Source organism: Mustela nivalis, assembly GCF_964662115.1.
Source record: "Mustela nivalis genome assembly, chromosome: 1".
NCBI classification, from domain to species: domain Eukaryota; kingdom Metazoa; phylum Chordata; class Mammalia; order Carnivora; family Mustelidae; genus Mustela; species Mustela nivalis.
In genome coordinates, this window is record NC_139020.1 from 200,537,388 (window position 1) to 200,564,789 (window position 27,402).

A 27,402-nucleotide genomic window follows, 5' to 3' on the forward strand; every position below is an offset into this window, starting at 1 on the left:
GGGGCACTTGAGTGGCTCACTAGAGGCGTCTGCCTTCGGCTCAGGTCACGATCCCAGCGTCCTGGGATCAAGCCCCGCACTGAGCTCCCCACTCAGCGGGAAGCCTGCTTCTCCCTCTTCCACTGCCCCTGCTTGTGTTCCCTCTCTCGAGGTCTGTCTCTCTCTAAGAAAGAAATAAAATCTTAAAAATAAACAAATCAAATAAAATATTGCAGAGGAGAGGAGAAATCCACATGTAAAGATTCTGACACACATAAATTCTAGTCAGCTGTAGAGTTAAATAAGAAGTTAACTCTCTTAGCTTAATCCCACAGAAAATTACTTGTCTGGAGGCAGACTGTCCTCCGGGAATACTTTTCCATTTGTGGAGCGCTAATCCCTCCCTCCTGTCCCTTCTCCCAACCCAAACAGAAGAAACATGGAAGTGGCACGGTCTTCTGTGCACGTGGGACCTTCATAAAGATGAAACCCTTCCAGGAGAAAGGGCTGACTTACCCTGTCCCAGCTGAAACACAGGCCCAGTCGATCAAGCTGCTTCCGCATGTGTTCAATATTACTGTGAGACAGAGGGAAGACAGTTTAGTTTTCAAGGGGAGAAAGCCACAGACGAACCATACTGGAGAACGTGAAGGGAAACTACAAAAGTCTAGATTACTCAAGAGGGCTGCCCGTGGTGCCTTGCCCGGGCCAAAAAGAAAAAAAAAAAAAATTAATAAATAAAAATAAATCACTAAGAATTGACGGAAATATCAACGTATTAGAATTAGAGGACACCTATTCTTCGGATTCATATAGGATCTACTAGAAACCACAATGGTCTTTGGTCCTGGGGACTGGCCCTTCCTCTGTTTATGATGGGAAACCCCTTTGGTATGGGCACCCCCAGCCCAACCATATATCTGTATTCCGCACAAATTTAAGCCAAGCATTTATTATTTTTTTAAAAGATTTTATTTATTTATTTGACAGAGATCACAAGCAGACAGAGAGGCAGGCAGGGGGGCGGGGAGGGAACAGGCTCCTTGCTGAGCAGAGAGCCTGATGCGGGGCTCAATCCCAGGATCCTGGGATCATGACTGGAGCCGAAGGCAGAGGCTTTAACCCACTGAGCCATCCAGGCGCCCCCTTAAGCCAAGCATTTATAAATTTAAAATTGACTGAAGAGAAAAACCCTAATCTGCAAATTGTGGGAATCCAAAAGAAACCTGCTCTCATGCTTATCAATCAAAACGTAAAATCTAAAACTGTCCAATAATGGGGATGGGGGAGAAAAGCGAATGAGTCAACTTTCACATAATATGAAATAAGGTAATACATCATTTTCTTTTCTTTCCCCTGGATGATCTCCACTTAGCCAAAACAGTTTATTTTATGCCAGGCTTTGTGCTAGACATTTTGCAGAAGAGCACTTGCTATGGACAATGTTTGTGTCCCTGCAGAGTCTGTATATTGAAACTTAACCTCCAACGTGATGGTATTTAGAGGTGAGGACTTTGGAAGGGGATGAGGTCATGTGGGGGAAGCCCTCTTGAATGGGAGCCTTGCCTTTATGAAAGAGACCCCACAGAGTTTCCTTGCCCCTTTGCCATGTTGGGGATACAGAGAGAAGATGGCCATCTGTGAACCAGGAAGTGGCGTGGGGTGGGGGGGTCCTCTCCAGACATCAGATCTGCAGGTGCCCTGGTCTTGGACTTCCCAGATTCTAGAACTATGAGAAAGGAGTATCTATGGTTTATAAGCCAACCCAAACTATGGAATTTTTGTTTATAGCAGCCAATGAAGACGGTGCTTAGTCTTTAACCATTCAGATGAGGTAGGAACAAGGACTTTCCCTCTTGTAAAAAGAAATAAACTGAGGCACAGAGACATTAATTTTCTCAAGGTGATTAGGAAGCAAGAAGGAAAGGCAGGATTCACACTGAGGTGGCCTGATTCAGGGGCCATCTTCTTAACTGCTCTTTTCTCTGTGGAGGGGCTGGCAAATTTCTTCTGTAAAGGGCCAGATGGTGAATGTTTCCAGCATTGTGGGCCATATGTCCATCACAACAACTTGATTCTGCCCCCTGTATCATGAAAGTAGCCATGGGCACTATGTAAACAAATGGGTATGGCTGTGTTCCAATAAAACTTTATTTACAAAATCAGGGAGGGCCAAATCTGGCCCACGGGCCCTATTCTACCAATCCTCAGTATAGTTTACATCAATTTTGTGCCATATTTGATCCACCTTATTTGATTATCTTTTCTTTCTTTTTTCATTACTTCCATCTAATCCAGAATTAACCATAACTGAAAAAGTGGGAACTGGGGCTTAGGAGGAAAAAGAAAAGTGGGTGGTACAGAGGATGTTTTTACAAAGTCGTCTAAATAAAGCAAAGGAAGGTCAGTGACAATGGGGACAGGACCTGGAAATGCCCTTCTAGATCTCTTGAAGCATGGAGTGGGGGAAAGACCCCAGATCTTCATGAAAGAGGCTGATGGAGTGAGTCCAGAACATGCCGCTGGGTTCTGGGATGAGGGATGGGCACCACTGGCCCACAGGTACATGGAACCCTGAGGCAGAGGTGGAACTGAGAATGTGTCCCTCTTGGAGAAAGCCAGCCCCCAAATATATTGGCCACATAGTTCTACATGGAATGTTTAAGTCCCCCCTTCCTTGGTCCAGAATGGTGAAGGCAAAAATTAACAGAATTTTCAGAGAAAATGACAATGCAGAATTTGGATGTAGCTCACACCGTGGTCAAGAAGATGAGAAGCATTGCAGAAATTTAACAAATGCAACCCTCTCCTTCTTTTTCCTTCCAAATGCAAAGACTCAAAGGCAGAATAATGTTATAACAACAAAGCATCAAGATGAACAGATGAATAAATACCCAGAACCTTCTTTGGGACATCTCAAGGTAAGAATACAGCACGCTAGAAGACAAGCGCCAATATATACAATCCTGATCATGGCTTGGCAGACTGCAATGTTTTGTCTGCTTTGCTGTTTCTCATGCACAGACGAAAACATTTTTTTCAAGTTTCTGTATGGAAGTATTTGAAGATGCCTGGGAATACATACCTCTGTGTCCACCTTTCTGGATGTAGGTTCCTCTCGATGGCTGCATTTTCGGCAGGCAGGCCAAAGGCGTCCCAGCCCATGGGGTTGATCACCTGGCACCCAGGAGAGAAACATGAGTCATGGCGGGCTGCTAACAGCTCTGTCCATATTGTCTTCTGGGCCATACACAGGCATTCTTTCCTACTAACATGTGGTAACCCTTTCTGGAGGATTCCAGGCTATGCTTCTGAAAGCCAGCTGGTTACTAGGACATATGCAGAGGACAGCATTTAGAAGCTGAGACACCATGGTGCCCATACCCATTATCTGAGTAAACTCTCCTTTATGACTACTCTTTACTTTCTTCTTCTTGTCTGTATTTTCTACAATAAATTGTTTTTCTAAAATTACAGAGTTTTTTTTTTTTTAATCTTAAAAATATATACATGTAAAAGTGTAGAGGCATTTAAAATGCTCACCTCCTATTACTATCTTCCAATGGAGGAGCTGTGCCGTCCAATATGGTAGCTACTGGCCCTATGCACTTATGTAAATTTAAACTTAAATTAATTAAAATTAAAAATCCATCAGTCCCTCTGTTGCACCAGCCCCCCTTCTAGAGCGCAACAGTCACTTTGAATCACTCCCTGTAAGGTATTCCCATTCTCTGAAAGATAAGGAAGCCTACAATCTTAGAGCTCAATAAGGCTTTGGAGGCTGTCCTCCAGCCCTAACCCCCTTCGATTTCACAGTTTATAAACAACAGCAGCCCAGCAAGAGTCTGCAGCCTGGCTGCAGGGCACCAGAAGCAATCCCCTGCAGCCGGGGAGGGCCAGGAAGGCATTCATTTCTGCAAATGGACAAGTTACAGCTCAGCAGGCAGCTTCTGTCCACCTAACATACATGCTACAAAGGGGAACAATGGCTTGAAACGTGCACGGTGGCGTCAAGGGACAGCCTTGCTTGTAATCATATAGACGACCTGAGCTTGGGTTCATACACTTTGCCTTAGGACAATGACAAATACTCAGAGGTATTTACCCGCATCACCTCATCGCCCGTGCGTATCAAAACGGGCCATTTTCTACTAAAGAAAGAGGTCTTATTTTCTTTTATAAAAATACTTTTCCCTCTGGTATGTGAAGGAACACATATTCACTATAAGTAATTGAGTACACAGGGGAAAATAATCAGAAGAAAACAAAATGCGATTGTAATTCGACCAGACATATATAACCAGTTAAATTTGGTAAATTTAAATTTTTAAAATAGGGACTATATATATATAAAAATATGAATATGTTTATTTATATTTATCTCTTATTTCTTTCCCACTGCACACGTGGGGGTTTTTCCCCATCTTTCTGTCTGGCCCAAGGACCCTCCGAGGTGCACTGAAGCATTGGCCATGGCCATCCCGCCTCAGGTCCAAGGCACCCATGATTCGAAGTGTCCCAGACTGGACTTGTCACCCCATCCCAGTCTCCAGATGTGTTCTCCCCCTTGTCCCACTTAATAGGTGGCAAGAAGAGAACAGGCCTGCCTCCCCCAGGGTTTGGAGCCACTTGCCTTGAAGTCGCCCTTCTGTTAGGCACGTATTTTTTCTAACGGGTTTGAGCAGTGTGATGGACTCATTCCATCTAAAGCTGAAGACCAGGCAGGCACCCGCAATCAGAGCCACTCAGACCCACTTTGGTGAATGGAAAATGCCCAAAAAGGCTGGCTCTTCGGGAGGCTGTGCGATCTGAGGGGAGGAGTACCAAACCCAAGCCTACCATTTACTGCCAGCGGGACCCGAGGCACTTGGGTTTCAACTCTTGGTTGTGACTGAAAACAGCCACCTTGCCTTGCTGGGGATCATACTGCCATGTCAGCGGTATGCTCAGCATGGCGCCCGGGGCCCCAGTTGGAGAGGCGGCAGGGCGGGGGGGGGGGGGGCGCGGCGGCGGTGCTGGCCACTGTGGCAGCTGCTGTCCTCTGCTACTCCTGGTCCACAGCACCCCCAACATGGAACATCACTGGCTCCTCTGGCAACTCTGGCAGGTAGGGAGAAGCCTTGACCTCAGACACGTCCTGAACGTGGGTTACTAACAACTGTCCACAGCCCGTTGGTGCCAGGCATTGGAAGTTCTTAACCAAATTGGACGGACTGTGAGATTCAAACGACTGGTCATCTACTTGGCCTTCTCTTCCATAAAGGGGGCCCAGCAGGATTTTTTCCTGCGTAATTAATGACTCACATCGGGTGCTCTGCCTGAAAATGGCCCAGCTATTCCTGTCTCAGGGGGCTGAAGCAGGGGTGGTCCATGAGTGGGCAGCCACTGCCCTACCTCTGACTGCCCTGGACAAGGATACACTGCCTAGTAGATTTGGCCACATTTGCGGTGGTGGTGAGTCTGACCCACTCAGCTCTGCTTTCTAAAAGGGATACAGGGCCGGGGAGCCAACAGCACTGTGGGGTGCTCCGGCTTGCTACCACTCCGGAGGGAGGCAGGTTTGCTGTGTCCTACTGGGAAGCCCTGGGTCTCCAGGCCAAGATGACATGACTCCCAAGCTGTCCCACGTTCTGCCCCACATCCACACCCCTCCTGAGTCCAGACTGAATAGGGTCCTTTCTTTCTCCTTTACTAGATGCTTCTCAGAGCAAAAACGTGATACAAGCTTATTTTTAACAAATGAAACAACACAATTTGTGATACATAAAAGCATAAAGCTGACCCTCCCTCCTGCCCCTGCCTCCCCCCACCCCCCGCCCTGTTCTCAGCACTTTGACTTATTAGCTAGTAACACTGTCCTCTGCAGCCCTCTGTGTCTTGCTTCTTGCAAGCACACATGTACCAATACACGTACACATACTCCTCCAGCTTGACACAGTCCTGCTGGGGGCCGCCCATCACAAAACCCACCCCTCTGGTTACCTGGGCCTGAACACTGCTCTGGGCTTGTCTGTTGTCTGTAGGGGATGGAGGCGGGATGCAACAAAGATCAGGAAGGCAACAGCACACTCTTTTCACTCCTTTCTCCTTGGCCCAGAGGAACAAGGAGATGAGACACAGGCTCCAGGTGACCCCTCCCCCTTCCACCTGGTGGAGGTGTTTGAGAAAACAGAGCCAACAGGGGGACCGAGCCTGGGGGTACTGGCATGCTTCCGGGACCTGGTCCAGGTGCCTACGGGCTTGTTTCTGGCAGCATCACCTTTCATTCTGTGAGCTATGCCAGGGTCTGTAAACACCAACAAACTCCCCCTTTTTGGCATAAGCTGGTCTGGGCTGGCCTGCAGGCCCTGGTCCCCAAGAATCCTGAATAAAACTAACACCTTTTAGGATATAACTTTCTCTTCAGCATTGCTCAAGTCATAGGGAAAAAACATCCCCTTGTATTAAACTCTTAAGGTTCACAGGTTTTTTTCTTTTCCTTTAATTTTCAAAAGCTAAAAATAGATAGATAGATAGATAGATAGATAGATAAAACTGCATGTCAGGGATTTGTGCTGGATTACTAGAAAGTTCTGCAGTACTTCCCTGGACTACACGGGAGTGTAACTTCCAGCTGTGCGTGAATTCTCCTAGGGCTGCTTCACTGGCAGAAAAATGTAACTGTTGTGTAACTGCTCCAGGAGAAGGGGGAAAAAACTTAATTACCACTTGGTTTCTTTGTGGGAGCTGCCAAAATGGCACCAGTTCAATGCTCCTGCCTATTAACATTCTGTTAGATGCTGTCCATATTTTTAAATAAAGTCAATACAGAGATGGTCACAAAAACCAGTCTGGATTTACATAATATTTTTCTATTTTTGTTTTCAGATGAAATTCACATGGAAAGATATTCTTAGTCCGCATGTTACCCAAGCTGTCTATGAAAAATCAAGTTAGAAAATTTTAAAAGCTTCTTAATATGCCATTCTTACCAAAAACCGACCAAAATGCAAATGCCTGCCCTAGAATACAGACTGCAGGAAGGCCCTTTTGCATCTTGAAGGCAGAAGGGTTCCCTCCACCAGGGGCCGGATCACTGGAATGAACCATGACCCAAGTTTCTACGGAGCAAGAAAGGGGTCCTATGACTCCTACACCCTGAGTTTCCAGAGACCCAGAGACCAAGTGCAGGACTCACTCTCAGACTAGCAGAGAATTCACGACTGTCAAGTCGTGAACCAAGTGAAGACCTGTAACACGATCATGAGATACCAAAGCCCATCCCTTTCTCGAAGGCAGCAGGTTCTACTGCTGGTCAAACTGTTACAGCCTATTTACATAAAAGATAACATGTCAGGTGCTTCCTTTGCCAGCCTCTTTTGCTTCTTGGTCTCTTACACATCATCAACATTGAATACCTCCAATCTAGGTCCTAGATGCCTGCTTTCTTGCCTGTGATTCCTTGTGGCCAAGACTGTCCAAAACATTCACTGGAAGGAGCTCCTAACTCTCCTTTTTTGGTTCTCAAATTCCTACACCTTTCTTTCTATCACTGTAACTTGGCATTGGTTTAACCTTTAATGCTAGGGCCACCCGAGCCCTCTCAGTTCCCGAGGAGTTAACTCTCCTTGGACATGAGTGCTTTCTGGAGAAAAGGAACCCAGAAAAAGACCTAAAAGCTCTAACTTGGGAATCTATAACATAAACTTCCAGTGTGTGAAAAAACATCATTTCCAGCTGTTCTTCTAACAAATACTCAAAGTATTTACGATTGAGTGAGAAACCAAGATGGACAGCAAAACAACCCCCAAATCCGGAAGAATGGGACAGCGCCACCACCCCTGGACTGAAGGGATAAAGTGGGAGACGGAGGTAACAGAGCTCCAAGGCCAAGATGAAGTATAAAAACTGGGGGCGCCTGGGTGGCTCAGTGGGTTAAAGCCTCTGCCTTTGGCTTGGGTCATGATCCCAGGGTGCTGGGATCGAGCCCCGCGTCGGGCTCTCTGCTCAGCGGGGAGCCTGCTTCCTCCTCTCTTTCTGCCTGCCTCTCTGCCTACTTGTGATCTCTCTGTCCAATAAATAAATAAAATTTTAAAAAAAAAGTATAAAAACTGAAACATACGTGGGTCTGCCCAGATGGAACTGGATCCCTGAAGAAGATGCTGACCAGGGCAGAGAGAGAGAAATTCTCTGGCTTCTCGTTTCCTCCTGCACTCAAGTCTTGCCAGAAATTCTTATTGTCCAAAACCAGCTGGAGGCCAGCTGCCACCAGGGCTTGGGAAACGTGGTCTCCGGGGGTCAGTCCTTCTGCTGTACAAGGCGAACCAGTGGGTGGAGCTGACAGCCAACTGGCCGTAGGCCAGCCTGAGAACACCAGCAAGACTGCAAACCGACCACAGTCTGAGATATCAAAGGGGGAGTCAGCATCAGCTACGGATGAGGGGCAAACACTGGGATCAGAGACCTGGCAAGTCAGACCAGAGCCAGGCAGAAGGCAAGGTCTGGGAGCTGGGGCGAAGCCAGGCTCTGGTGTGGGCAGAGTCACGTGCCTGTGGCTCACCCTGACAGGGCCTTCTGCTGCCCCCAGAGCTGAGCCACGGGCGTCCCAGGTTTAGCAGGCAGGATAGATGGCAAGCAGACGAGAAGAAAGGGATACAGCAGAGAGCACGGTTACAAATGACAACACGGAGACGAGGCTCTGAAGGGATACACACCAATACATGCCAGGGATCACTGCCCAGAGGGCCTGGTTAGAGGGGAGTGCTGCCTTATCTGTGTTGTATTTCTTCTTTTTAAAGGGGAGAATATGGAACGTTACATACAATTTAAAAATAACATTTTTTAAGAAGGAAAAAAAGAACAGGCAAAGATACATAACAGTTCTTCCTCCAACACAGGAAATAAGATCAAGTAGAGGAAAGAAAACTTTTCGGGTATAAGGGAAGAAAGTGGGGGCAGCTGGTCGTCTGCCTTCCTGATGGCAAGAGAAATATCACAATTACTGCTACAAAAGGGCCAACCTATTTCCTAGGAATGACCAGCTTTCTCTCCTTTTCATGAAGAAACAAAAGTTTAGAGTTGAAACCAAGGCAGCTTCTAGCCGAGAGCAACCATGGTTACTGCTTCTCAAAAAACTATTTTCAGAGAGCATCATGGTTTCTCTGGAGTAGATTCAACGCTTTATTTCCAAGAAATAAGAAATAAAACATTGAATTTTGTTTAGCAAGTGTAATAACCCGCCATTATTATAGACTGAGGATCCAAATCAAGCAACGATTTCAGACTAGAGAACCCAAATGACAGTATCACGGCCCAAAACAGAAGATCTCCCCTGGGCAGGTGGAGAGACATGATAAGCAGATAAATCAGCCAGTTTCTAATCAAGACACTGGACCAGCAATTCATTCTTCCCTTCAAATGATACAGGAGAGGATAAGCTGTGGAAATCCACTCTCTACTTCCAGAAGCTGCAGAGTGTCAAAAATTTGAAAACGAAATGCCACGCTATGTGCCCTCTGGGCACTTCATACACACTTGTTGACTGGCTGGCTGGCTAAAAATTGATGAAACATGTATTCTCATCCACTTGCTAAGAGCTCCCCTCGCTTCCTGATATTTAGAGGTAATCACGTTATGATCACGCAGCAGCCACTCACAGAGCCTCAATTTACTTCCTCCTCCATAGCAAATAGCAAAAAGGTTGAAGCAGAAAACCCAACTGAGCAGTGCATTTGGCCTGAGACACATGAGTCCAAGCCCAACCCTATGAGGGGGACTGACCACCCTGATGCTGTCATCATCCTGTTTCTGGCCCAGAGGGTGCCAGGGAGACCAGCCAGGGTGTAAAGTGCGTTATTGTATTTTCCAATCCTCGGTGCATATAATATATGAAGACACATCAAAATCACCATATGTGCCAAGCTTTAAATATGTCATCAGATATTGTATGAGTTTCAGAAGAAGCCAATCGGCAGGGCAGCCTTTTCTGACTCTTGAAAGAGAATAACTGATCTCTGGCTTCAAGAGGCCCCTGCTTCAACATCCAAATATTAGGACTTATTTATTATTGCTACTATTAATTGGGTTACACTGGGAAATTGTGTTACAGTTTTTCTCACTGATGACCTCACAGGAACCCTGCCTCAAATCTGTGAGGTAGGTCAGGCAGGTACCACCACCACCACTGACTAAAGCCCCTATTTCCTGATCAATTCATCACCCCAAACCACCTGCCTCTCCACTTATAAAGGCCACATCTAAGCTGTGTGTCCGTGGCTGGTCAGCTCTTCATGACATTAGCTTTCCCCAAGAGAGCTGTGATGATCATGACTTTCAGGACCATCTCCATGACCGGCTTCAGGCGTGGAGGGCCACAATGATCCACCTGTCCTCTTGTCTCTTTTCTCTCCTTTGCACAACTTATTTGTCGCTCTAAGAGGAAACCAAAGTAAAAGCAACCCTGAACTTTCCAATTCATCATGCTCATCCATTCTCAAACCCAAATTACAATCTGTGGTCTGGATGGGCTCACCAAATTCAAGGACAAACCCCAGGCTGGCAGAAGACATTTGCATTGCATTTAACCAACACAGAATCAGTAATCCAGACTGTGTAAGGAATTCTATAGAGCAATATGAAAAAGACAAACAACCCAAGAGAAACTTGGCAAATAATGTGAACAAAGCAAACAAAGAAGAAAATTAAATAGGCAATAAACATATGAAAATATCTCAGCTTCACGAGAATATTACTCAGGAAAATGTAAATTAAAAACACAACTGGATGCCATTTCCCATATGACAAATTAGCACAGACTAAAAAGATTAACTACTAAGTGCTGTCAAGGATGTAGAGCAGTTACAAATGTCATTCATTGCTGGTGGAAGTAATAATTGCCCTTGAAAAGCAATTTAGAAAGATGTAGTAACACTGAGCTATGTATACTCTATGACCCAGCAACATCACTTCTCCCACAGGCTAATCAATCGAGTACAAGGACATGCATTGGAGCAAAAATCTGAAACAACCTAAAACTATCCAGGCAAAAATGGATAATTAACTATTGGCATAATTATAAAAGTAGTTATAATGGATGAAATAACTCTAGAGAGAGACATGGTCAGGATAACCCTTGATGGAAAATACTGAGTGAAAAAATATGCGGAATATCAAAATATGTTTTATATAAAATTTAAAACACAATACTACATATAAGTGTGTATGTATCCCTAAACAATAGAGTAAAAGCATGAAAACATGAAGGCAAAGGACATAGAGTAACTCCTGAATAATGGTCACTTTGACTTCAAGGATTGGAATTGAACTCTTCTCTGCAACATAAAAAAGAGAAAAAAACAAGAGTTGAGACTAATAGGATTACATGGTGGTATCTTTTTTTTTTCTTAAGATTTTATTTATTCTTTGGAGGGACAGACAGAGACAGAGAGAACAACAGGGTGCAGGGGAGTGAGAGAGGGAGAAGCAGGCACCCCACTGAGCAGGGAGCCCAATGCAGGGCTTGATCCCAGGACCTTGGAATCATGACCTGAGTTGAAGGCAGATGCTTAACGATTTGAGCCACCCAGGAGCCCCCCTGGCATCTTCTAACAGGATACAGATCTGGGTAGTTATAATAATGCTCTCTGGACTTCTCTGTTGGAAATGTTCCATAATTTTTTAAAGTATCCTGTTTAAACTAAAGGGGATAAATGAGAGTACCCAGGAAAAGTAGACAGGGGAAAAAAAAGAGAAGGCAGTCCAGCACAGAACTGGAGGTAAAGTAGAGAAATTCCTTGAAAAATACAACTTAAAACTGACACGGAAGAAAACAGAATATCTAAATAGCCCTATAGCATTAAAGAGATAGACTCTGTCCTTTTAAAACTTCCCACAAACAAAATGGCAGTCCCAGAATGGTGAATGGTATTAAACATAAGGAAGAAATAATACCAATAATACACAATGCTTTCAGAAAATAGAAGGGAACACCTTCTAGTTCGTTTTATGAGGCCAGCATCATCCTGACTGCAAAACCAGACAAAGACGTTAAAGAAAAGAAAATTTCAGAGCAGTATCTCCCATGCATGTAGAGAGATTAACAAATTATATACAGCAATTCATGCATTAAAAAAAAAAAAAAGTACATCATGACCAAATGAAATTTGTCTCAGAAACACAATGTTGGTTTAAAATGTTTTTAAAAATCCATTAACATATCACATCAACAGAATAAAAGAGAAAAACTTCATTCCATCTCAACAGATGCAGAAAAGGCATTTCACCAAAATCAATACCAATTCATGAGAAAAACTCTAAGCAAAGTAGGAATACAGGGCAACTTTCTCAATCTGATAAAAGAGTATGCAAAGATGGAGTGGGGCAGGGAAAGTTTGTGGAGTAAACTGGGAGGGAGAAGCCAAGATGCAGAAGTGCCTGGAGAGGGGGGTCTCACTGAGAGCAGAGTGTTTTAAGGAGGAGGAACTGGTCTACCATATTTCATGTTGCTGAGGTTGAGAAAGTTGAGGACAGAGGCGCATCCACCCCCAGGTCACTGAGAGCCTTGAAGAGAGCAGAATTGCTCCAAGGCTCACTCTTTTACTTCCCATACTGTTCTTTGTGTAACTTAGAATTATTTCACGCATCTCCACTCAAGAACAAAGCAAACCAGTCAACAAATTAAGAAGTTCTAGAAAAATCCAAAGCTTGCTGAATTTTTCTTAGGCCTACTGACTGATTTTTGAACCTAAGACTCTAGTATTTCCATTTAATACAATATAAATCCCAGTGTTAGAATAAAGCTGATACCAATGACTATATATTGAATGAATGAATGAATGAATGAATACACATGTCAGACCCCACTGTTACTCCAGATTAAATATTCCTTCCTTCTTATAGTGAGAGCCATTGAACCTGACCTGAATCCAACCCTGCTCTACCTCTGGGACCAGTCCTGACATTGGGAATGGATTTGAACACAAGAGTAAGCTCAAAAGGCTTTGATGTTATTGACAATCACACTGAAATTTCTGTTTCCCTTTTGCCATATCATGGAGTTATACAGGGGATGAACTGACTTAAATATGGCTTGTGAAAATTAACAACAATTAATTTCAGCAGAACCTGGAGAATACCCCAAAAGACAGTGCATCATCTTAAACAGAACAACTGAAACTTAGAAACAAAGAGAACTCTAGGTGCCTGTTGACCACACGGACTCAGACACCATAAAACAGACAACAGAGAGTGGTGGCTTTGGGCAACCCACCAGGTCATAGGCTAGATAATATAAATTACAGGCAATGTTTTACAGTTGAGCTGCTTCTGAGGAGGTAACTTCACACAGCATGCTTCAGGCCGAAGAGAGTGGGATTCGTTTATTAACTGATAGTGGCCGACCTCCCAGAGTAAACCAATTCAATGCAAATAATAATGGCAGCTATCACTTATTAAGGGTTATTACCCCAAACACACATGTACTATCTCACTGAACCCACACAACAGCCCCACGAGGCAAGAATTACTGTTATCCCTATTTTAAATATGAGGAAAGTGGTGATTCAAAGCCATGAAATGACTTGTGCGGGGTGTCTCTCAGCAAGAAGGTGGCAGAATGCGGTTCAAAACTAGGTCATGCGGGGCGCCTGGGTGGCTCAGTGGGTTAAGCTGCTGCCTTTGGCTCAGGTCATGATCTCAGGGTCCTGGGATCGAGTCCCACATCGGGCTCTCTGCTCAGCAGGGAGCTTGCTTCCTCCTCTCTCTCTGCCTGCCTCTCTGCCTACTTGTGATCTCTCTCTGTCAAATAAATAAATAAAATCTTTAAAAAGAAAAAAAAAAAAAACTAGGTCATGCAACTCCTGGGTCCAGCCTGACCTTGGACTTCAGTTACTCTAGGAGTCTCCATTTTGTCTCCTGGGCCTGAGTAGCCCGGGGCCTGGAGCTCTGCCTTGAGTTTCCTCTAGAACATTACATCCCATCCAAGGGAATCAGGATCCCACCCACACGCCCTCAACCACCTGCACCTTCTCATAAATGCACAATTTTGCTATAAAAGCTTAATCTTCATCAATTTGCCTGCACTCCCTAACTGTCCAAAATAAGTTGGCGTAAGTAAAAAACCGGAAGATAAATCTAGTCGAAGAAACACAGTAAGACAAAGAATTATACTCTAGGCAAAGAGCCAATTCACTCCGCGCCTTCTCTTTCTAATAAACATCGCAGCAATGACGGAAAGCAATGTCTGGGGAAAATAACATTCGACATAAACCAGGAAGACAAATACCTTTGACTATTAAAGCAGAACACAAATTTCTGCATTTGGTAGTATAAAGTTATTAACTCTTCTAGTGACACAGAGCCATTATAACTTGCCTTCCTTTTTAGGAATACTTCTTGCCAATGTCAGTTCAGCATAAATTTTCAAACCAATTGTGACAACAGATGCACTTATGTCTCTAAAAGAAAATCTTTACAAAGAGCTAGGAGGTGGCAGATGTCATCTATACGAGCCCTACCAGGTTAATAACAGGAACAGCCAGCGGAAGTACCAGCGAATGTTTTAACCATTGCCTCTCTGGGAGGAAAAGAGCCCAGAGTTGTAGCGTTTGCTGACATCCATGGTATGGATGTCCCACCATGGCTGGATTTTAAGCTCCTGGGGGGACTGATGAACTCAGAGTTGGACAGAGATGTGCACAGGAGGCTCTCGGGAGCTGCTGTGAGTAGTATTTACTGGTTATGTACTATGTGCCAGGTATGTGCCAAATACTTCATCACGGTCCTCTTTGATTCTTGTAGCAGGTCTCAATGGGCGGGTGCTGCTTTATACCCATTTTACAGATGAGGGAAAACAGATGAGAGGTTAAGTAACTAGTTAAAGGTCACATAGCTAGTACATGTTAAGAGTGGGCATTTGAGTCCTGGATAATCGGGTTCAGCAGCCCATGTTCTCAAACCTTCTTCCATCCCGCCGCTCTGTAAGTGGTTAAAGAAGATGGTACGGTGATCATTCCCACCTCATTTTACAAATGATACACTGCTAAAGAGTAAAGGGTAAGCTTAAAGGGGTAACTGGCACTGGAGTGAAGGGCACTGGCCCACATTGGCTATAGAAGGGTCTTTCTCTTCCTGTTCCGGTAAATTTCACCTTGTCCTTCAAGACCTGCGTCAGATGCTCCTTTAGTGGAGCCTTTCCCCAAATGCCTGAGTTGTTACTCCCAAGATTATTTTTTTTCTCTCAAAAATTTTTTAATTTCTCCATTATAAAAAAAATCCATGCTCATTAAAGCATACAGAAAATGTCAAATAGAAAAAGAAAATTCTCTTGAAACCCCACTTCCCTCTCAAAGCATTTGATGCACATCTGTACTGTAGGATTCACGCCCCGACACGATGACCATCGATTGTGTGTTTCACCCCTGCCCAACTGTGAGCTCGTCCTGGGAAGATGGCCCGTGTTACCAACATTGGTAGCTGTAACTGACCCCATCCCCACCCCACCTCCATCCCCAGCACAACACCAAACACACGGCAGTCCCTCCCCATCGTGCCCCACCCTCCTCCCCACCATTCATCCAGACACTTTATTAGCTCTTCCAGTTCGTAAAAGGAAACACGGGGCTTTTCGTGTTTATCGTCAAAACTGTCCTACTCTGAACCCAAATCGGTTCTCTTCATTTGTCTTGACCACATTAACGACATTCTTGCATCCCTAGGTGGGGGGTGGGTAGCAGGCGGGGGGGCCGGGGGGGCTATTCCAGCAACCATGGTTCCTTACCTGCATCCCTCTCATCTTCTGGAAGCGTGCGATGGTGTCGCTGATGGTGTACACACGCACGTGGCCCATGTGCAACTTGCCGGAAGGATATGGGAACATGGACAGTACGTAGAACTTGGGTTTTGATTTCTGGGAAAGAATTGACAAAGGATGACAATGAGCATTTCTTAAGCATTTACTGGGGCCCTATATGCACATAAAACATTGGTGCTGTACTCAAGGTAATAGTTTAACATTTTTAGAAGTTTCCTTTAAAAAAAAAAAAAAAGGGCACCTGCATGGCTCAGTAGGTTAAGAAACTGCCTTCAGTTCAGGTCATGATCCCAGGGTCCTAGGATCGAGTCCTGCATCGGGCTCCCAGCTCGGCAGGGAGCCTGCTTCTCCCTCTGACCCTCCCTTGCTCATGCTCTCTCTTCCACTCACTCTCTCTCTCAAGTAAATTTAAAAAAAAACTTAAAAAAAAAAAAAAAAAAGCTACTCCTATAATGTGAATTGACAAAAGTGTCAAAAACCAAAATTCAAAGCCTTGCTTTAAGCTGAAGAATGTGGCGCCTGGGTGGCTCAGTGGGTTAAAGCCTCTGCCTTCAGCTCAGGGTCCTGGGATCGAGCCCCACATCAGGCTCTCTGCTCAGCAGGGAACCTGCTTCCCTTCCTCTCTCTCTGCCTGCCTCTCTGCCTACTTGTGATTTCTGTCAAATAAATAAAATCTTAAAAAAAAAAAAAAACTGTTTAAGCTGAAGAATGTCCAAAAGAATGCCAAACAACCTCAGAGTGCTAATCACCCATATATATTTTTAATGTGTCCCCCCCCCCCCACTTTTAAAAGCTTCTCTGTTAAGACAGTTTTCTATTTAGGTCTTAAAGAACTGTGTTTTTCTAAATGAAGCTCTAACACATAGATCCGTATAATTCAAGGACACGACAGTTGAATCACACAGATGTGACATCTCTAAGTCCCCTGGAGCTGCATTCAGACTTGGACTTAGCAGAAGGAGCGGGATCCCCAGGCACCAGTCTGGGTGCTGGGCTTCTCTGCTGTACTGTTGATGGGGGAACAGAAGGCAACCAGAGGACACAGCAGAAGCTAACACTCCACACACAGCCCCTCCCCACCCATGGGATAGATATGACATTCCTCAGGCACTCCTGGCTGCCCTAAAGGAAAATCAAAGAGTTAACCTGTAAAGATCACAACCCTCTAAGACCTGAGCCTCCCTCCGTTGATGAGGAAGGAGCGTTCCTACCAATAGCGTAACTCCCAGAGACCATCACTCAGTTCCTAAAACCCTAACATTTCCCTCCCTACCGTAAAATTGAGGGAGCCTGAGGCAGGAGGAAATGTAAGTAAAGCTGAATTTCTTCTAAACCTAAAGCTCATCCACAAGGACAAGGACAAGGACCCGTGATAGGAGGAATGTGACATTCCACCAGGAAACTCCCAGCTGTCTTCATGCTGGTACCTCGTTAGAGGGAAAAACAGCTTGGCTTGATAACTAAATCTCTGTTATCCTGCGTGTCTTCTTTACCATATGACAGTTCTTCTGAACACGCCCTTTGTCCTCCCGTCTCCAGCTCCTGGGTATATAACCAGCCAGTCCTCGGGATCACATGGCAGCAGCTCTTTCTGCCCACAGGTCCTGGCCCCGGGCTTTGATATACCTCCAAAGACACTAGAAACGTCTCAAGAATTCTTTCTTGGTCGTAGGCTCCAGACCTCACTCACATTCTACAAGTTTACCACTGTGAGCTTATCTTTCAACAGCCAAAGTTGAAATGGGAAAGTAATGAGAAAATCAGAGCCAACGAGGCGAGAAGTTTGTTGTTTCCCAGGGGCGATCTACAGACAGCCTCACGCCAGGGTTAGAGAACCTTCCAGCTGCCAAAGACACAGCTGCATTACAAGAAACAGAAAAAACGGTACCCACTTCCAAACGGAATGAACACAGGGCAGGGAGTCCTTCCCGGATGGCTGACTTTGGGTTTCTGCACCGCCTGAGGAAAGAAGGCTCCAAAGGCGTCACGGTAGTCATTTAACTGATTGCTAATTAGGGATCTGCGGTTCAAGGGCAAGGGCTGGGTTTCATCATCTCCCTCTCCCCGCCACCCCCCACCTCCTCACTTCGGGAGTTAAATACCCAGCCCCACAGAGTACTTAGAGCCAAAGGGCATTTTTTTTCCCAGCTACTCAGATCCTATCCAGGTGACAGGAGTGCTCCTCCTACCCAGCCTTACATCCTCTCATGCAGAGCTCTCTGAAGAAAAGAAGAAGAGGTAACTGCTGGTCTCTGAGGTCAGGACGTTCTGATATTAACACTCTTTCATTGATTTCTGCCTTCCTTTTCCTCTCTGCCCTTTTTCCCTTCCTGCGGCACTGCTAGAGTTCCTTCAGGTTTTGCTTCCCCCAAAGTAATGGAAACAAACGCAAAACAATAAACATGACCATTCCTTCATGTATGGAGGGGGTGATATATGTTTTGCTAAGTATTTGCATGATGATCATTGACGCAGCCAATTACAATCAGGGGAGCAGAAGACACCAGAAGTCAGATTCTTTCCAAATCTCATTTGGCTCCTTGCTTTAAAGTTCCTTCAGCAAAGAAGTTAAACAAACCTTTAACAGGGCCACTAACATGTGGCGAAACAGGCTAGAATGTTCTCTGCACTGCCCAACCTCCAGAAATGACCAATGAGGGGGTTAAGTGAAGTTGCCTAAAGGAAGAAAAGGGAGAAGGGAATACACAGGAGTCTGGAAAAGACACAAACGGGAAAAGCACGTAATGCTCAAGTAACAACTGCAGCTGACTTACATAAACGGATGGAAAGCATCTACTAGTCATCACACGTTTTAACTGGAAACTACAGACTCGTAACCCTTGGAAAACCTCAGGAGACTGGCCCTGAGGTGTGGAGTTGGTGGTGACTCAGGACTTGCTGTCTTTAAGAAGGGAAGTGACTTGTAAACTAGTCCTTGTAAACTAGTGCTTGTAAACTGGTCCCTCAAGGTAGGCACAAGACCTTACTCTGTCACTCCGTATAGAATCAGAAGCAAGCAAACTGTCTATTCCGTCTGAGCCTTACTCCTTCTCGTAATGGACTGTGTCTATTGCCTTTTCTTGGGGCATTTTTAGGGACGTGGGGAAATACCCATTACAGGGGTCTTAAGGATCTGGAAAAAAATCAATAAAATCCTTGATATAAACCATTTCTCGTTTTTGATTTTAAGTCTTTACATGAAGCCCATTTATTATAATCAATTTGTTTCCATTAAGAGTGACAGATCTATTTTTTTTATATCATGTTTATTTAACAACTGATCTTACTGCAAACATTTTCCACATACGGCTTCTTCATGACTCTCTTTCTGCTAGGTCTGTCCAACCGAGATTTAACGAATAGCACAATTGAGTGATTCTTTACACACTAACTAAGCCAAACTCCAAAACGGAGCTTACAGAAGATATACAGGAAAGCCCTACTGGCCAAAGTCTTTAATATTCATGACTATTTTTGTTTATTGCAGAAGAGGTATTCTGCTTGCTTCGTGTCCCTGCTTTTTGCTTTTCTGTGTGAATTAAGTTCATTTCCCTCCGTGATAATGAAATGAGTTCTATCCTCTGCGGATGGCAAGAAGGAATTATGGGGGTTTATGGTAAAACTGAGCAGGAATCTGATTGAAGGGGAAATTTTCATAATTATATAAAAGTATAAGAATGTAAGCCTTTGAAAGAAATTAAGATTGTAAGCGATGGGAAGAGGATGGGTTTTTATAAGTGGGACCTATTGTTTTTCCCAGCTTCTGATGTCAGGAGAAAGATAACTCTTGCCTCTTTATAGATCACGTTCCAAAGCTGTCGTAGACTTAGAGGGGACAGACAGAGGGAGCCTGGAGCCCTAGTTCTGGCCCAAGCCTTGCCACCAGTTGTGGGACCTTGGACAAATTCCTGCCTTTCTGAGCTCAGAATCTATAAATCAAAGGTGAGCAACAGAAGGTCCCAGGCACGTATCCCCATAAATAACCAAACCTCCCTCTGAGCCTCTCTTTTCTTACTCCCCCCATATCCCCAGGGTTGTTTCAGGATTAAATGAGGTAATACACGGAAGATAGTACCGACATATAGTAAAATGCTCTTTAAATGGAACTTCGTTCAGTAATGATGATTAAGGGGGTGCCTGGGTGGCTCAGTGGGTTAAGTGTCTGCCTTTGGCTCAGGGTCCTGGGATCAAGCCCCGCATCGGGCTCTCTGCTCCTTGGGGAGCCTGCTTGCCCCCCCCACAACCTCTCTCTGCCTGCCTCTCTGCCTACTTTGATCTCTCTCGCTGAGTCAAATAAATAAATAAATCTTTTTAAAAAATGATGATTAAGGTGATCATGGCAAGACATTCAACTCCTGGAAACTCATCTGGGTGGACCTTAAATAGATCTAATACCAGAGTGAGGTCAATGATAAAGGCTTCAAAGTCCACGGACATCTAGTTGTCTCCTTAGTTCCTGACAAAGATACTCCACACGTTCATCCTCCTGGATCTTTTACTGATGTAACATTTCGGTTTGTAAAATGTGTTCAGCCACATTTTCTCATCCGATTCTCGAAACAATTCCGTGAGATAAACAACGCAAAGAATCTGAGGATCAAGGAGGTTACGGGACGTGGCCGCGAGCACACTGCGGTCTTGAGGCCGAGCCCACCCTATGGCCCTGGTTCCTGACTGGACATACAGAATCTTCTCCACCTCACCATTCCCCAGAACAGACCCTGAGAGGCTGCTCCCAGGAGATCGCCCTCAATATCCCTCCAGCTACTTCCCTAATTACTGATACACAATTTATGTTGATCCATTTAATTTTCTAAAAGAATTTATTATGTATTTATTTATTTATTTAGAGTGTGCATGTGCATGAGCTGGGGGAGGGACAGGGGGAGAGAAAGAATCCCAAGCAGACTACACTGCACGCAAAGCCCAACGTGGGGTTCGCTCTCACAACCCGAGATCACGATCTGAGCCAAAACCAAGAGCCAGAGGCCCAGCTGACTGACCCATCCAGGTGCCCCTTGATCCGTTTAATTGTTTTTTTTTTTTTTTAAAGATTTTATTTATTTATTTGACAGAGAGAAATCACAGGTAAGCAGAGAGGCAGGCAGAGAGAGGAGGAAGCAGGCTTCTCGCGGAGCAGAGAGCCTGATGCGGGGCTCGATCCCAGGACCCTGGGATCATGACCTGAGCCGAAAGCAGAGGCTTTAGCCCACTGAGCCACCCAGGCGCCCCCGTTTAATTGTTTTAAAAAACCATATACTTAAGAAGAATGAGATGCCACAAAAATCAGTAAGCTGTAACTTCAAGATGTGTAGAAGCTACTAACTTATAATCTAAACCAAAATGACAAAGGAACAGAAGAAAAGCTACTTTGACTCTCCTCATTCATAATGAAACTGCTCCCTAGTTTGTTTCCAAAATGCATTCGGCTACCTGAGTCTGGTCAGGTTCACGTGAAGGCTCTTCATGCCCTGCGTCAGGCTCTCATGGTACAATCACGCATCCTATTCCAACCGTCCTTTCTATCATTCCATTTGTTATCCATCACACCTCTCTCAAGACCAGAGTGTCTCCCTGACCCATTCCCAAAAACATCCTCTTCACTTTAACACAAACAACTGCCCCAGCATTCTTCAGTGATCCATCTCACAGGAGGAATGAGTCTGAAAAGAGCAAGAAGTGGGAGATGGGAAATGGCCGAGTCTAGGGAAAGGCAGTCTCTCGCAGTTATGTTAACTCAACTGCTTGCCTTTGGCCTCATCTCTTTGATTAACTGTAGAAGGTCCGTATTATTTGGCAACTATTACAAAGGGAGGATAGAATTTAAGAGTAAACTATCTTCTAGTGCTTGGCTCTGCTCAGAGTCAACATTTCATGCAACGAATCACATCTCCTATTTGTTACTTTGACCAACTCAAGAAGTTAGGGCTACCACACCCAAGACCAATCCCTAACAGACTGGACTCCTAGAGAAGGAACCAGCATCCAATATGGTGCCTCAAGGAAACTGGGTACAACCAAATACTGAAGATAATTCTAAGTAGAGAGCTAAGCTGATGCATCCCAAGCAGAAGCCAACAGTTCACTAACTCACACAACTGCCACTGCAAGGCTGGCTCCCAGGCCCAGATCACACAAGGGAAGGGCTGGTACTTCCCAAACCATGATGCTGAGGTGGCAGAACCAGGTTTGAGACCAAGGTCTATGCCAGGGAAGAGGCAGGTGCTTCTCAGAATATGCAGATTCAAAGTTCCACAGGTGAGGGGTCCAGGTGCCACTCCTGGAGCTTTACATGTGACCCCACCAGATCCCTGTGTGCTGCCCTACCATGCCATGGACCAGGAAGGACCCCATCCCTGCCGGATGAGTCCTGATGACTCTCGCCAGTAAATGCTGTTCCAGAATGCCCAATGGGGTGAAACCCTTCTAACCACTATCCTTGTCTGATCTCATGTACCGCTCAAAAACATCCTAGGAAGCACTAGTATTAGCACTGTCCATAATAGATAACAAAACTGAAGCACATAGTCAATCATTCAGTTCAAGGTCACATACTTAATAACTTATTTGAACTTGGGAAATCTGACCCCAGAGTCCAAGTCCTTATCCCCTCTTCTCTACCCTCTCAAAACTCCTCAGAATACTCACATCAGCTTCTGAAATTTTGGAGGCCTGTTCTTTTATTCGGTGATGCCACCATTTCTCGACTTCCTTTCTTGTCTGCAGTGTGTACTCTTTCGTCCACTCTCCAGTGGCACTGTATATATCTCTGGTGCATCCCAGAATCACTCTCCTTCCCCTGCTGACGATTCCTGGCTGACCTTCTAGCTGGCTTTTCAGAAAAGAGACGTAAAAGCCCAGTCTCCGCCAAGCAGAAGCCATTCTGCAGGAGGTGGGGAGATCCTGAAAAAGAGGACAGAAAACACATACTTAGGAGCTGCCCGGGACCCTCTCGTGTGAGTTTGTTCTCCCGTTTAGTCTAGAGTTCCCTGAACATGCACCTGCTTTCTTCTTATCCTTCTCATGACTTCCTTCCCTGAAAACTACACCACAGAACTTCAGCTGAGCTAAGCACACACTCTTTAATGGAAAATATAAAGGCACCCAGTGTTCCCAAATGCCAAAGACACAAAACTCCCACAGGAACAAGGGGAGACTACCAGCTGGGCCAGCCCCTGCCACAGGCTCCCTGTCTCCTTCCCCCATAGGCCCGGCCCAGGGTCTATCTAGCCAGCTTCCTGCCCCATCATCCAGGCTTCAGAGGAGCTCCAAGCACATGCTGGCCTGTCCCGAGGCTCAACTATCAGAAGGCATCTCAACACCTGAGAATGTAAATGGATTCCACCTCTCTGGGGAGCAATGTGGTAATAACGTGTCTACACCCAAATGGGGATCCCCAAGACTCAGAGGGACACAGCATAAAGTGTATGCAGGGCTACAATACTGATTTTAAAAAAGGAAATTTTCAATTTTTAATATTTATGGCCCCTGCTCCTGGGCTCCCTGGGAAGCTATACTTTAACATTTACCAAAATGAAAATGATTACGCAAAACCTCCAAGTATGGGCTGCACACTGCCCATCTGCTGCATTTATGAAATAACCAAAAAGGAACATTCCAAACAACGATTATTAAAAAAAAAAAAAAAAAAGGAGAAAACTTCCCTTGTTCCCATAAGATTAAAGGCATACAGCCCTGCATAAACTAGATGTTTAAGGACTGCAACTTTCTGAAATGTCCTTTGTCTAATGATATGTAACTTTTTATGTAAAAAAAAAAAAAAATACAATCCTACACCAAATGTTCCTTTGCTGGAGCTTATATAACCCTACACCAAATGTTCCTTCACAGAGCACTCTCTTCTTTGTGAAGACTGTGTACCCCAGCAGCTATCCTAACTTGGCCTTGAATAAAACTCACTTTCTTTTAGAAATTCTAAAAGGTTCATTCAATGTATCTCGACAATATACTACAGAACTCCCTGATGCATCAGACCTGTTCCCTTCCTTTACTTTCCAGGCCCTGCTCTTGGACATTCCACCACCAAAGCCCTGATCCCTGGCTTCTTCCTGACAACAGATACAGGCATTTTATTAGAAAACTATAACCATTCCAGCAATGTGAAAGGTGTGGCTCATGTCTTCTATTTAGAATCAACTTGGCCCTTTCCTTCCTTAGCTCTGTCTCATCTAGTTCCTTGCCTAGAGGCTTGGAATCTTGTCTTTTCTTCCACATCTTTCCAAAGCATCAATCCCCACTACTTCACTCCTTTTTGGATAGTCAGTCCTGACCTCACCCTCACTTGGGGCTCAAGTTTAGGTTTTCTGAGAATGATGGAGGCAGCGACATGTGGTTAGAATGGGACAAGCCTGAGAAGTGGACCTGAAATGACAATCATATATGGGCAGAGAAACGTATGAGAAGAGTAGGAGACAGGCAAATAAAGAGAACACAAGAAAGAAGCACATGGGGGCATCTGTGTGCACCCAAAAGAAAATGCGCAAGAATGGATTAGGGAAAGTGCATCTTAAAGAAGACAAATTTTTAACAAAAAATACAATCTTGGCTTTTGCAAAGACTAATTCCGGGTCGCCTGCGTGGCTCAGCTCATGATCTCAGGGTCTGGGATCCAGCCCCGCATCAGGCTCTCTGCTCAGCAGGGAGACTGCTTCCCCCTTTCTCTCTGCCTGCTTGCGATCTGTGTTTAAGAAAAGTCTTTAAAAAATTAAAAAAAAAAAAAGGCTAATTCCTTGGGGGACTTCAGGCAAACCCTATCGGGAACCTCATCTTCCTTCTAGGATGAGGTGGTAAATCCACGTGATCTCTGAGGGGTTGCGAACTTTAATGCAGTGGCAAGGATCTCTGGGCCACAGAGATGCACTGGACGGCCTTTAACTGAGTCCAAACCCCCCAGCCCAGGGAAGCAAAGATCCAGGGATTAACCGGGGCAGAGGAGCAGTAGGAAGGGAACTTGAATACAAGACTACGTGTACATGTGAATTCTTCTGGGACTGGAAAAGGTCCAGAGCTACAGTCAGGGTCTTTGGCTCCACAAGTCTGAAGACCCGGATCTCAGAGACTTCCAGGTCAGAAACTGCAGGGTTCCGGGGACCAGCGAACTCAGCCCTCACCTTCCCCTCCTGCCTCCAGCAAGTCGGAACCTCCCGATCCGGGAACAGAGGTCTCCTCTCCAGAAGCCTCTCGTCCCGTTGAGCCTCGGGCTGGGGTTTACCTGCTCACAGGCTCCGGCCTGCGGCTCCTCACGCCTCTGTTTCCACTTTTAGGCGAACACTGCCAGGACAGTCACTATGGGCGCCGCCATGTTGGCAGAACAACAACTTTATCGGTAGCGGCTGGCGCAGACACAGACAGACGGGGGCGGAGCCGAGGAAAGCGGAGCGCTGCCGGGGACGGACTCCCGGCAGTCTGTGGGGCGGAGGCAGCTGCGTGACGGCCTCGGGCTCCGCCCCCATTCCCAGGCACCGCCTCCCGGCCTCCAGCCCCGCCCTTCGGCCCAGTTCTCTGCCTTGTCTCTGGCTTCACCAAAACCAGAAACTTAGGGGTCAGCTTATTCCAGGTGCTGCAGACCTGTGAGAGACATCAGTTTAGTGGCCCCAGAATACACTAGATGGCAGGTAAAGAGCACTGGGGGAGTCTTGATGTCTGGATTTGAATCGCGGCTTAGCTACAACTGCCTGCCGGATGTGGGTAGGTCTTATGACCTCTTATACCTTAACGATGGTTCAGGATCTTCTTCCATCATATTCCGTGATTTTATAGCCCTGGGAAGGGAATTATCCGGCCATGACTGGGGGGAAAGTGTACTTTTCTCACCTGAAGATGGGCTGGGGTCAGGAAAGCAGGACCAACCATTTCTTTGAGAAGCTTATGGACCCCCCAACCCAACCTCTCCCTCCCTCCCCACTAGTGTTTCTTGCTACACATGAACGAGTCAATGAATGAATTTTAAAGGACCAGTGGTGTTAAGTATGATTTTCAAAAAGGTAAAGCCCATTGAAAGGAGATTTTGAAGAACTCATATATGTGGGCAATCAGGAATACTGAAATGAATTTGGTAATTGTGCAAAACTGGTTGATATCTTATAGGACAAGAAAAAGTAATGTTTGAGAACCATCTTTTTCTACTGGGCTGAAATCAATTGTATCTTTATCAAACAAAATTCAGCCCATTACCATCCATATTCTACATTTTAACTTCTTTTTTCACTTATGCTTTTGCAGAGCTGGACAGCAGGGGACAAGCAAAGGTGTATACTCCTGGAGAGCCCGGGTGGTTCAGTCAGCTAAGTATCTGCCTTTGGCTCCGGCCATGATCCGGGGGTCCTGGGATCAAGCCCCACATCTGGCTCCCTGCTCAGCTGAAGCTCCCCTTGCTTGTGCTCTCTCTCTGTCAAATAAATAAATAAAATATATTTTTTTTTAAAGTGCATACTCCTCTAGCACTAGATAATCACCAGACCAACCCTCCATCCAAGGGACACACAGGAATCTTTTCTGCCCATTTCCAAGTCTTTAACAAAGTTTCCTGAAAGTTCAAAATCTAAATACTTTGCTATTCAAAAGGTGGTCTCCAGGCTAGCATCAGCCTCTCCCCAGAACTTGCTCGAAATGTCAAATCTCAAGTCACACCCAAATTGGCTGAATCAAAATCTGCATTTTAACAAGATCCCCGGAGAAATTTTTAGGCACACTGAAGTTTGAGACTCACTGTCTTCGAGTGTGAGCTGTAGAAAGGATCTTGAGAACACTCTAGTCCTGCTCATTTTACAGGTGAACAAACTGAGGCCCTACAGAACTGACTGTCTAGCTCAAGGTCATAAGCAAGTTGGTAGAAGGTTTGCAATTCACCACTGGACCTCTAGCCTATTAGAATAGTGCCCTTCCCAAATTGCAGAATGGATGGTCATTAGGAGCTTGGACAACTTCCACTGCAATCCTCACACTTCAAAGATTAGGACACTGAGACCCAGAGATTGGATACAGCTTGCCTAAAGTCATAAACAGCCAGTTGATGGCAAAGCCAGGATTCCAATCCAGGTCTTCTGATCTCTCCACCCCTGACACTAGGTACTTAATTTAAACTGACACCATGGAAGCCTTGACTCTCACATTAACATGCTCACTTAAAGTAATTTAGCCTTCAGGCACGTCACGTTTTATCCATATATAACTAGAGCGCCCTTTCTCTAATTTATCCAAAATACTAAATTCTAAGTAGCCTCCACCCTTATTTTGGTTCAAAATCTCTCTTTCCTCTTAAGAATTAAAGTTAACATTGACATTTCTAGGAGATTATTTCAAACAGAATATTTCTAAAAGTCATTTGCTTTACTGGAAAGTTGCTATTTTTACATCAAAGAAGACAGTAGCATGAAAGCAAATCCCTTTCGTTCTTAAAGAGCTTGCTGCAAAGATGCATTATTGAATGAAAGAGACAAGTTACCGGGCCATGTAGGAAGTTACCCCACTTTTTATTTTTTAAAAAGGTAAGGAAACAGATGAAATACATTTGTTAGTATATGCGTGGAAAAAAATCTAGAAAAATCTAGAAAAATATGTCCCTGACTATTTCCTGAGATGATCTCTAGGGACAGGGTGGACCTACTTTGTTTTTA

The 27,402-nt window shown here is 45.1% G+C and overlaps 1 protein-coding gene across 5 annotated transcripts in view; it reads right to left on the reverse strand.

Moving 5' to 3' along the window:
- The window catches only part of LARS2 (leucyl-tRNA synthetase 2, mitochondrial), a 149,298-nt gene extending 124,102 nt beyond the window's left edge, over positions 1-25,196 (reverse strand). The window contains exons 1-5 of one of the 5 annotated variants that reach the window (XR_014304559.1): positions 24,999-25,109; positions 22,415-22,669; positions 15,734-15,862; positions 3,065-3,156; positions 496-556 (exon numbers count right to left, since the gene is read on the reverse strand). Coding sequence is in view for 4 of the 5 variants with exons in the window: in XM_082705644.1 (XP_082561770.1) it covers positions 496-556; positions 3,065-3,156; positions 15,734-15,862; positions 22,415-22,648 (516 nt within the window). In the remaining variant the exon portion in view is untranslated. Of the gene's footprint in view, positions 1-495; positions 557-3,064; positions 3,157-15,733; positions 15,863-22,414; positions 22,670-24,897 lie in introns of all 5 variants that reach the window. The other 4 variants (XM_082705644.1, XM_082705645.1, XM_082705646.1 and 1 more) reach the window with 4 other exon arrangements.
- Between the last annotated feature and the right edge of the window lie 2,206 nt (positions 25,197-27,402).